The sequence below is a fragment of the Grus americana genome, chromosome 3 (genome assembly GCF_028858705.1).
Source record: "Grus americana isolate bGruAme1 chromosome 3, bGruAme1.mat, whole genome shotgun sequence".
NCBI classification, from domain to species: Eukaryota; Metazoa; Chordata; class Aves; order Gruiformes; family Gruidae; genus Grus; species Grus americana.
The window spans coordinates 62,454,155-62,466,588 of NC_072854.1; the positions used below are offsets into that span (position 1 = coordinate 62,454,155).

The 12,434-nt window shown below is 38.2% G+C and overlaps 1 protein-coding gene across 18 annotated transcripts in view; it reads left to right on the top strand.

The window, feature by feature from the left end:
- Nucleotides 1–12,434, top strand: part of EYA4 (EYA transcriptional coactivator and phosphatase 4) — a 159,124-nt gene that overhangs the window by 102,223 nt on the left and 44,467 nt on the right. For 8 of the 18 annotated variants that reach the window (XM_054822053.1, XM_054822051.1, XM_054822050.1 and 5 more), the window contains 4 exons: nt 4,129–4,253; nt 5,440–5,508; nt 5,914–5,949; nt 10,802–10,894. In XM_054822053.1, coding sequence (XP_054678028.1) covers nt 4,129–4,253; nt 5,440–5,508; nt 5,914–5,949; nt 10,802–10,894 — 323 coding nt within the window. The remainder of the gene's footprint in view (nt 1–4,128; nt 4,254–5,439; nt 5,509–5,913; nt 5,950–10,801; nt 10,895–12,434) is intronic. The other 10 variants (XM_054822058.1, XM_054822057.1, XM_054822060.1 and 7 more) reach the window with 4 other exon arrangements.

Genomic DNA, 12,434 nt, shown 5'->3' on the forward strand with positions numbered 1-12,434 from the left:
AATTCATTAATGATCAATGGAGTTTTGAGTTGTGGAAGGACCCAGCTCTTAGTCCACATTTATAATATTGTAATTGGAAATGCAAATGGGTAACAGAGTTATAACAACTCAGATTTTCTGGAAATAGATTTTAATTTGGCCGCAGAAAAGCAGTGCACAAATGGATACGTGCTTGTAACAAGAGGAAAGAAATACAGGAATTTTAAAATCACAACCCTAGAAGCAAGGCTTGAACTTTTTACCTTTAAAATAATACAAACGAAAGCTATACAGAAGTACAGCGATGCAGTTGTCAAATTGGGCAACCATAATGAGCCATACTTAAACCTTCCTACGCACGGTTGGGTTATGATGCTGGGCTGTGCGCTCCAGTGGTCTGGGATGCATCACAAGTTCTGTTCGGCTGCCGTTGCAAAGAGAGGGGGGAGGATCTCTCTCTTGGGATGCTGTTCCTTAACCCGTTTCTGAACACAGGCTGACCCTTGAACAGATGTCACTTCAAGCCAGGGGACAAAATGTGGAAGGCCCAGGATTCACACACAGCCATCTTTTTGATACAAACCCGCTTCGATTTGTTGGGGTTGCCCGCGTCCAGGTTGGAGTTATTGCCTACGGGGATCTGGGAGGCTGCTCTGTGCAAATGGGATGTTTTAGAGGCTTTTCCAGTAAGCCTCTAAAATGATCCACTAAGCATGTGCAAATACCAATTTTCAAAGACTTAAGCGTAGCCAAAGCAGAATAAAAGGCAAATCCATCTTGCCAGTTTTCAGGTTTTCGCTCAGGAGCTTGGATTCATGCTAACGTTCTTCAAACAAACAGTCAAGAGAAAATTACAACATCTTCTTACCAAGTAATCTGTTTCCTCTCAAAATTTATCTTTTGATACAATTTAGCATTTTACTTAATTACTCTGGAAAGTAGTCTGAGACAATGCAAGAGGGGGAAAAGTAAAGCTCAAAAAGTTACATGCCTGGCAGAGAAACAAAAAATGGAAAATAAAATTGTACGATGTAGTTTTTTAAGCAGCTTTAACAATAGACTTTATTCTGCCTAAATTGAAACACGCTGCCTTTACTAGAAAACAGTCTTTAATAAATAACTGCATAAACTTAGAAGTATTAATTGGTCCTTTGGAGATCACTCTTTTTTACTTTTTTAGTGCAGGAAAACACATACTGAACCCGAACCTGCTTCTGATTAAGTCAGTGAAAGCAGGAGTCTGATAAACATTTAGTTTGACAAAATGAATTCAAGATGTTGGAATTATTTCATCCATTTTTTTAAGCATTTTTCCTGAATCCTCCATTCACTGAAACTGTAAGATTTTAGTAGGTCTGTTACATCTTCCTGAGAATTTTTTAGGCTAAAGGTAAACTAAATGCATCCAGAAAGGTGAATTGAATGACATCTGTTACACAGAAGGTAACATGTGCACTTGAATAAATAAATTACATAGGGATATATTAAAATAATCCCCTTACTTGTTCACACAGGATAGAGCACCCAGGACAAGTATAATGTATACACATGGTTTTGTGAAAATTTTTATTGGTTTGGATATCCTTTTTATCCTTAATGGACTACCAATAAGTGCAAGATGTCTTTTACTCATGCAGAGAAAAATGTCTATTTATAAATGTACTACTTTTAAAATAGTTAATTAACTTACCGTGTCTGTGGACTGGGATGCCATTTTCTATAGAAAACAAATATAAGGCAAATAAAATACTTTCCTACACAAAAGGTTTCATACTGGTATGGAAAAAAAACTGTTCCTTTTACAAAGTTCGATTGTTCATATTCTTTGCCAAGCAAATGAAAATCAGAGGACTTAGTTTTCTGATAAAGAAAATCTGATTCATTTAAGAAAATCTCATTCATTCGAGTGTGAAAAGTGCTTAAGATGGATACTTCTTAAATACGCTAGCTAGGTAAATCAATGATTTTGCTTATGAAATATTGCTGAAGCATTTGCATCTGTGGCCATGATACATGCCTGGCTGAAAAGAAATTATTGTGATTTTCATGCTGAACAAGAAAAAAAAACCCATATGTAAACTTTCTAAGCTAGAACTGCCTATTAGGTATCTCTGGGCTGATCACACTTCAACAGGAAATCGTGACACTTAACCTGCTAAGTGAACACGTGGGGAGTATTACACTGTATATGCAATGAAACACACAGTGTTTATTTTGTGTAGCATTCTCCTACTCCCTTAAATACATACAAGATGGGAACTCACAGACTTTTTTTAACCTTTAGCTGCTATCCTTGCACAGAAACTACTAAACAAAAATCCACGGACTAGTAAACCACTTGAGTTCATTTTATTTCATCTAACACTGATCGCATTTCCAGTAGATAATAAATATAATGCACTGCTGACAGATGTGTAGAAATGTATATACAATTAGATGAAGAAATCCGGGTCAAGGCAGTTCAAATCTCAGTTTATGCCTTTGCATTTCCTTGAATATGGTTGTAAAATTCTTACCTGCTGATGCATGGCCTCCTGCAATATCAGTTTTCCCCTGCTCATCCAGACTGCTGCTGGGGGGGCTGCCCTGCCGGTGAGTGTTGGTGCATCTCAGGCTCGATTCGAACATTTACCAGAATAAATGAGATTCTTTGCCTGGGCTTCATGTGCCTTTAGGTAAAGCGTTGGTGCATTTTCCCAGCTGAGATGTAGTGTTTCCTACATTTCCTGGAAGATATTCAAGACAGGAGAGCTCTAAATCTGTGTCGTGAATTAAATGAATGCAATGAGAAGGAAGCTAAAGCATCCAGGAGATCGACGGAATTAGGAACACAAAATGGGAGACAATTTTGTTCTGTGGCTGTTTTGTTTTGGTTTTCTTTTTTTTTTCTTTTCCTTATCTTGGAGAGAAAAAAATAGAATCAGACAGCAGACCCATATTTGATGGAAAGATGGTAGGTTTTTGTTTGGTTGTGGTTTTTTTCCCCCCACAGGAGTATGCGTGGAGCACAGCATTTCACAGACAATTTCAAAGTGAAACTTGCAATAAATAAAGATGCTGGGTGTTGCCTTAACAATTTGCCACTGCTCTCCCTACCCAGAATATCAAGCAGTTACTCTTACTGAACTATCCCAACTGTTCATCTCTTTCCTAGACATTTCAGTCTTCTACAACGCAATTGGACTTTTACAGCTCTGTAAGACAATCTTTCTGTTGGCCTTTGTAGTATACATGCGGTAAATGGTTCTCCAGTCACAGATGGGCTGGCAACTTTACTTATACATAGCAAAAATGTTTCTTTGGGGAAAAAATCTGTGTAATTAATTTATAAATGAAGCAAGGAAAAGGCGAGCACAGACTGCAAATTGGATTGCAATTACCGGTCTAACAAGAAATGCTCCATGTCTGCTTTGTCTGCTTTGTCTCAGAAAGACAGATCTGTTGTCACTGAATGAAATCCATCCACAGTCCCCCAGTACAACTGTGGCACTGAAATCCGCTGTGGTCTAAATCCACTTGAAATTTTACAAGTTTCTGAGAAATGACTCAGAAGAACAAAATTAAAAAATCAAGTGAGCTAGTAAGAATATATGCATTCATAAGAGTGAAGAATCTTCCAGATGTATGTGGAAGTTCTGTTCATTCACCTGTATGGTCTGTTCCTGTGACTTAGTGTGATGCAGTGACTGCAAGTGGTTGCAGTACAGATAATGGGAGGCAGAAGTTCCTGTTCTGACTTTTTGTGTAATGACTGACTTTGCACTTCATTTCTCTGTTTTCTTCTAAGAAATACCTATATACGTGCATTTAGCCATTTATCCCTCCATCTGTCATCCATATATACGCAATCCCTTCCGCACATCTCTTACAAGCTCTTTGAGCAGTTTCTTAAGCCTGTGTCATTTACCTCATAATACGTACAGGAAAAGTGAAAAATACTGCCCTTGTTGCTGCTCACATGGAATTATTAGCTACTTTCTTAGGTTTGGCAAAAAGCAAAGAAGACCTTAAAGAAACCTGTGTTGATTTGTTCATCTGGCTGCATTCCAACCTCTCCATGTTAAAAAAAAAAAAGTTGTTATAGAAAAAGTAGATTATTATAGATAGTATCGCAATGCATTTAAATACTGTCACTTTCTTCTTTAACAGGTCTATGGAAATGCAAGATTTAGCCAGCCCTCATAATCTTGTTGGAAGCAGTGATGCGCCGGGTAGTTCCAAACTGGATAAACCTAATCTCAGTAGCACATCAGTTACAACAAATGGAACAGGAGGTAAGTATAAGACACTGCTGGCACATAGAAAGTTTTGGCTAGTTTTCAGTCATATGCATTTTTTAACATAATTTCAAGGATGAACATAAACCCATTTATAAACCCAGCAAGAATTATTAAAAAAAAAGGCAGTCATACTAGGGTAAATCTACTTATTCCAACAGCACTTCTTCAATTTCTGCCAGTTGAAGTAAGAGGCAGAACTGTGCAAAGGTGAAACAAGGAAAATGTTGGAATGGTCGATTTGAACAAAGTGTTAAAGGTTTGGTTATACTTGTTGGTAACTTGAAATAGATTGCATTTTCTGCATCATATTTCATTGCTGAGTAATAGTTTACTCTTATACCCTGAGCTACACACATTTAGGTTAATTTAAAATCTCTGTCAAAAGAAGTTCATCAAAATTAAGCTCAGGTAATTTTTTTACATGATGAACACGCTAATTCCATTTCTTGGCAGGTAATGAAAGTTTGTCATAAAGAGATTTTTATATTTTCCTCAAAAGTAACTGGTTATTACTGCTGTATCTATTACTGTAGGGACAGCACTACCATGCAGCTACCACACAGATGTTCAATGCTTTCATGTAATAGATTCTGCCATGGCTGAATTGGAGCAGTGGAAGGCAGGGTACCACGTTCTGAGGTGGAGTCCTGTTCCCACTAGTGTCCATGAGAGTGACACCACGGAGATGAGTCAAGCTAGAGTTTCAGGCCTCCTTTTTGGAGTTTATACATTGCTGTCTATTTTAACAGTTGGCACCAAGAAAATTTTTTTAGTTTGTTATTTCTGGCCACAATGTAAAGCATTTAATTCACGTATACCTATTTAAAAAAAGTATCTGTCAATGTCAATAAAAGGTGTATGTGCATGTGAGGGTAACAGAGCTCTGTAGAGAAGGGCTCAACCATTAAGGTTCAGCCTATTTATATTTTTAAATAGAATCCTTATTCTGGCACAAAGAGAAGGGAAAACTTCAAGTATACTGTTAAAGAACGCTAATAACTAGGTGCCTCTATATTATACTTGCATAAATAAACCAGTTAAAATAATACTCATAAAAACAATACAGTGCCATTAAAAGACTTGGCTCAAAGTGCGAAAACACTTAACTTGCCTTGAAGACTGTTCACGTACCCTGAACGGACACTGGGACAATGAACCATTATACCATTCCTGTTCTCAGGAGACAACATGACTGTGTTAAATACTGCAGACTGGTTGCTGAGTTGCAGCACTCCCTCTTCTGCAACAAGTATGAGACACCCTGGTACAATGCATGTGTGTGGTGGTGTGGCTCCGTGACTGCTGTGTAACATCTCTCTTGGTTTGCTCTGTTCTTTTGTTACGCGGTTTGAACATTTTTATGGGGTTCTTCCCCACCCCCTTTTTTTTCCACTCCTTCTCAGAGGCTTTTCCCACAGCCAGAAAACTGGTAGGAAGTTACAATAAATAGTTACCTTACCATACTTTGAAAGTCATTTGATGAGCAAGGAGAATTTAACCCACTTAAAATTAGCTTAACCATCTACATGCTCTGAGAGACCGGGAGAGCCCCGTGGTGAGAAACATTGCTGGGAACTACCAGTAGTCAGCATTGCTGGAATTCAGACCAATGGATTTTCCACAGAATGCCCATTTGTTTTTCTTTTATTTTTAGGTACAACATTGCATGATTACCTGAGCACAAATCAAGGTTGACATTATTGCTACTCCTCCTCCTCCTATTTTCATTATTAATTAAATCTTATGTCTAGTGTGCTACTGCATGTAACTTGCCACTTTACAAACATTTGGGCAAATTTTCCAAGCTGTTTTCATTTATGAGTTTCCTCTCATGTATTATTAATTGTTACGAGTTTTAATGATTAATGATAATCACATATCTGACACTGTTGCAATACATATGGCTTAATCATAGATGTAAACATCCATCACCATGACTCTCTACAAGCCATTACAGAGGTGCTTAAGCTGTGCAGGTTTGGACTAACGTTAGGAAGATCTCAAAACGTTTCCTTTTAAAAAACCCCTCAGAATTAGCTTGCTATTTGTAAGCCACATATCCAGAGAGAATTTACCCCAAAAAAAGTTCAGACATGAGCACAAAAGATCATTTGCACTAGAATAACTGATTCCATGTGAATGCTTCTGCTCAGTTACAAGAATTTAAGTTTAAGGAAGGACTGAGCTAACTTAGTCTGTCACCTCAGCTAACTGTTCAGCATGTTCAGATAAATGTGGAAGGTAATAATTTAAGTACTAATTATCAGTAGTGAGGAAATGTAATGTGAAAGTCCTTGCCTTACTTACATTAAATCTGATTTTCCGTAAGCAGTAGAATGTTTAGAGCTGTGCTTCTAGTTGAATATATTCCTAGGAAAACCCCTAAGGCTTGCTAAAAGAAAGGAAAATTGTTCCTATGACAAGCTGTGTGGTTTATTGTTTTACATGAGCTTTTAGTCAGACTTGTTTGTTCTAATAGCTATTGCACTTGGTTGTCCTGCTTCATGCATAGTAGTAGCATCTCTTGCCCCTAAAACCCTGTGTTCATTTTCAGTCCTTAACGTAGAGAGGTTCTTTAGGAAAAAAAAAAAGAGGTTGGCAGAGTACTAGTCATGTTGGTCTGCTAAGTCCTTTCATCAAGTGAAGAACTTATGTTGTAGAAGCTGTTGCCTTTTGGGAGCTGTATTCTGAGTTCGTCTTAGAATAATTAAGTTTGGAAGGGATCCCTGGAGGTCAGCTGGACCAACCCCTGCCAAGAGCAGGGCCAACTTTGCTGTTAAATCATGTTGCTCAAGGCAGCATCTAGTTGAGTGTTGAATATCTCCAAGGTGGAGCTGTCACAGCCTCTCCAGGCACCTGTCCCAGGGCCTGACTACTCTCACAGCAAAGAATTTTCCTCTTACATTTAATTGGATTTTTCCCTTGCTGCAGCTTGTGCCTGTTGCCTCCTGTCATTTCACAGGGCATCTTTTAAGAGTGTGCCTTTGTTCTTTGTCATCTTTCCACCTTCCCATTCAATAGCTGCAGGCAGCAATTAGCTCTCCCCTCAGCCTTCTCTTCCTAGGACAGAACAAGCCCAGCTTCTTCTGTCTGTCCTTGTACATCATATGCCCCAGCCCCTGACCGTTGTGGTTGCTCTACTCTGTTAGCATTTGCAGTCTTCACTGTTAGCCACGCTCAAATGTATTTCCAGCCTGAGATTGCTTTTCGTTTCATTTTTTCTCTTTTGATAGGTAAAAAAAAATAATATTAAAACTCATCCACACTTTAAAAAATAGAATATTAACTGTATAGTCTTTAAAGTGTTCATCCAAAATGCTGGTTCAAACTCTTAGTCTTTGCATTACGTCTAGAGCAGTTGCCATAGTAATGTCAGAACCACGCTTTATCTCACATGTGGGAAACATAGGGATGATTCTGTGGTTTTAATTGGTGTCAACTTTTATTTTGATTCCAACTTTAAATGTTCCTGGTTTTTTGATCTGATGTTAGAATTCTCTCTCTTTTTTTTTTTTTTTTTCAGTTAGCTTTGTGCTTTTTCCCCTCTTGGTTTAATGACATGCAACATAAAGAAAGAAAGGGAATAGTCCAAATGTCTAGCTACACTGAGGAAAGACCTTGACGAATTCCTTACTGTGATAAAATCTGAATGTAATGAAGTAGAACTGTTTAAAAACAAGCACATATAAAATACTTTCTACATGTATTTCTCAACAAAACACAGTGCTAATATGATGTTTTTCCTCAAGTTAAGTACATGAGAGAGTTTCTTTTGGTTAGATCCTTTTCTGCTTGACAGGGAGAGAAAAAGATGGTGACTATTGGTGCTGATGGAAGTGCTCTCAGCTGGCATTAACCAGAACTAGACACAACTCTAAAGTAAACATTTAAATTCATTACTGAAGTTTTTGTTAAATAAAACAGTTAGGCACATACTGGAGTGTCTTTCTGGATGCAATACTGAACATAGGTTTGTAGCTCAGTATGGGCAATAGTGGAATACCTCCTTGAATAGAAACAGATAAGTTACTAAGAAGGAGGTTTTTTCATGTAGGTAAATGTGCATACTCTGCAGAGAAAAGAGACATGCATCTTACAAAGTAAAATATGACTCAAGGTCGTCCGAGGGGAAAATACAAATCTTTCCAACTTAGTATGATTTTTTTCATTCTCCTACTGAAGTACCTGCAGACATCTCTATATAGTAATCAGAAAACAAATTAATTTAGTTACTTTTCATGCTTCAGGCAACAGTACATGTTCCACACGACCAAGAGCCCTGAGGTTCAGTGGAGGCTGACGAATGACCCATAAGCTTTTTCTTGATGTTTATTTTATTGATCTGATGAAAATAAAATCACATCTTTCTCATCTAAATAGAGAAATGGGAATGCTTTATTACTTTTATTAACGACTCTGTTCATTTTGTGTAATTCTTGTCAAAGCTTTTTTTAAAAATGGGAAGATAACAGCCTGCAAAATGACAAGGAGTACAGCTTGAGAAAATGTGGCTAAAATTCTTCCCTGATGATTTCATATTGAATTAATATCCTGCTGCTTGCGGGGAGAATGTATGGGTGTGGCAGTTTTATTAAAGAGCAACAATAGTGAAAAGAAGTCTACATTTAAAAGACACACATTCAAATATTTTTTAATTTCTCACAGTAAATGGGAAGATACAACTGCATAACTTGTGTAAGAAAGGGCAACTTGTTTTCCTTAGCACAGGGGCACCGGCGACACTGCAGGGCACTCTGCCTGTCACGGAGACAAATACATCCCAATTTCTCAAATGTTCCCAACTTGGCAGTTGTCCCTTTGAATTCAGTGTAGGTCACTTGCGCAGTTGTAGACATCTGCAGCATCCCGTATGACTTACTGAAGTAAGATCCCTCAAGCAGCGTGACCGGAAATGGGGTGTGATGCCGTAGGAGAGGCAGGGCCCGTCGCAGGCGGCTGTAAGGGTAGCTGTGCAGCTCCCGGTGAGCTCCTCATTGTGCGCACAGACACAGGGAGGAACGGCAGCGTGGTTCTGTGGGCAGTGGTTTCCCATGAGAAAACCAAATCCTTTATGTAGCTCATCCACCACCTGTTCGTCCACAGACTGTAAGAGGGATGATGAACTTGAGGGCAGCTCAGGCTGTATTTGGACTGAATCGCCCTCTCGGAGTACCCCTCTTTCTAAACCGGACATAAAGGGAGATTAGTATGCACCTCGTTTATAGATTAGGTGACTTGAATCTGAGCCGTAGTTTGTAAATACACTGCCAGCTCAGACCATGAAAGCCCTCCCTCCCCTTACTATTGCCCGTGAAGTCAAACATGGATGCAGTGGTGTTGGCAGACGGGAGCTTCAGTCAGCTTAGCTGATGTCCCTCAGAGGCGTCAGGTAACTAGTTGGCAGAAAACGTCTTCGCTTGGCATGTGTTAGACCTGCTGGGGGGCTCTGCCAGCCCGCCTGTCACAGCAAAGACTTCTCCAAAAATCCCATACTGTGACCTTGGCATTTCCATACCTGGCGTATGACCGCGGTAGTGGCCCGTGCAGGTCCTCACTGACACTTCATTCTGCGCCCCCGGGCAGCGACCGGTCCTGTGGTACCTATAAGCAAGTTGCTGATATATATGTGATAAATGCTCACACGTACCCCAAACTGACCTTCGCAAAGCCATTGTGACAATATGTTGATGGTTTCCATGTTGTCAGTGAAACATCTAATCAAACCTGCAGTGTATTCTGTACTGCTGTTTCTTACCACATCAATTAGAAGGGTAATTCCCAAACTCCATTACAAAAGTCCATGCCAGATGGTCTGTTCAGGTAACATATTAAAATATAAAATCTAGATTGCCTCTGTGATGCTTTCAGTTATAGCTTGGATGGTAAGAGTGCATGATGATCTATAAGAAATAATTTGAGTTCAGAGTAGACCCAAATGTTTGGTAACCTCTAAGTTAGAAGCTGACTTGTCGTGGCTGTTGTTTGTGTCCTACTCTAGTTATTTTGCTTTTTTTTTTTCTTTTAAACTTCTCTCTTCATTTATGGAAAATTGCTTGCTGGTGACCTAGCTCAAAAAGCCCCCCACAGACTCTGTAAAAGGGGAACAGGAAAGGCAGAATGCTGGCACTGTGAAAGTAATTTGCTTCTATATGAGCATGAAACCATATTATTATTATTGTTTCACTTGTCAGGCAAAACTATTTTTGTTATGTGCTACATCCCTTGACAGCTAATGTTTCCTTCCTCTCTGCTACTCTTAGGGAATTGTTAAAATCAATTAGGTTTAGGTTGAAATCTCCCTGGAAGATATTCCAGTTGCTAAAACCAATAGATAGACGAATGCACAGATAAAAAGCTGTGTAGATGCATGGCCATTGCGGACAGAGCAAGTGTAGATTGTCTCAATACGGTGGTGGAGCGCAGGTTGAAGCTGTTGCACCGCATGCTTGTTCTAGCTGGACTACCACTAGCGAGGCTGTGGCATGAAGACTCCCGTATAAATTCAGAAGTAAAATCTCATGTCTACTTATTCTTCTATGTAGTGTCTCTTCTTGCAGTCAAAACAGAACCCATGAACAGCAGTGAAACAACAACAACAACTGGAGATGGATCGCTTGACACTTTTACTGGGTCAGGTAAAGCCATAATAAGATCACCTATTGTTAGATGTGCATCAGTATAGCATTTAATAACCTTCATTAATGAACATTTCACTGCATGGAAGCAATCTTTAAAAAACTACAATAAAATAATATTTTAATACCAAATAATAATAATAATAATGATAGTTTTTTCATTAATGTTAATGAAAATCTACATTTGTCATGAGCTATGATCTTAAAGAAGCTTTAATGATGCCTTAGATGGTTACTGTATGCAAAAATATTATAGTAATAATGTTATTATTGTACTGTAGATTTTTCTTAGTGTTAGTCTTGTACAATCTTAGGAAGAAAAAAATGGATTGTATTTGTAACAGCTGTTCTAATTTGTAAAATTTAAAATCTTAAGGGTTATATTTCAGTTCTAATTTCTCTATTCCTATGAGCAGCGTGTTAGTTTAAACACTGACAAGATTGCCATAAGCTACCTTCTTTCCATGAAAATAAAGTCTGTACTTTAAATAACCATAAGTTTCAGTTACTTCTTCTTAAAAAATTCAAACAAACAGAAATTTTTAAGTAGATTCCTATAAATTATTAAAAAGTGATGAACTGTGGAAAAGTAGATAATCTGCCTTCTAATCATTAAGCTGAATCCTGCTAATAATAATATTAACAAGAAGAAGGGGGCAGAATAAATTTTGCATCTGAAAATACCAGTTCAGTGATGGCCTGACTGAAATGTCACTGAAGCCAGGCATCACCGCTCCACACTGATACTTTGGTAGTCAAGCCCTATTTAAAGTATTCTGGAAATCACAATGTTTCTGTGTAATGAAAATGCTTTAAAAATTACGTTTATGTTTCTGGAATTGTTTTTTAGGCATCAGTAAATGCAGATATGTTCCAAAGTTGGTTATTCAGAAAAGTATTTAGAATGAATTTAGTGCCTGAAGAGAAGGTCTTTTGTGAGATGTAAAGCAAGCACGTAGTATTTCTGATTAGAAAAAATTAGAACATTGTCTTCATTATGATTCTACTGAAAGGAACCCCATCAACTTAAAGTCTAACAAGTTCCATAAAAAAATTGATAGTCTTGGCTAAAAATTAGCTTTTTTTTTTCACTCTGTTGTTATTCTATCCTAAAATTGTATTAGTAATGATTACAGATTATAAAATGTCCAACCATATATATGATTTTGTCATCATTGGTGAAATTTTATCAGGTTCTGAAATATATTTAAGACATCTGAGTTGGATTCCATGTGTAAAACATGGCTAAGGCAACATTTTCATGAAGGGGTGCCAAAAATTGCAGCCTCCAGTTCAGGTTTAGATAGCTAAGTAACAGCTCGATTTCCCCAGGTGCCACTCACCCGTTAGCTCCCACTGACTTCAAAAGAAGTGTTGAAATCTCTACACTTCAGAGATCTGGAAACAATCGGTGCCTCCAAAAAATGGCGGCAGGAATTTGAGCCTTACACAATAATTTTTGTCTGTTAGCCACCTGCGTACTCAAAAGAAATACGAACCTGATTTTCAGTTTAGGCCACAAGCTCAAGTATTAAATTAG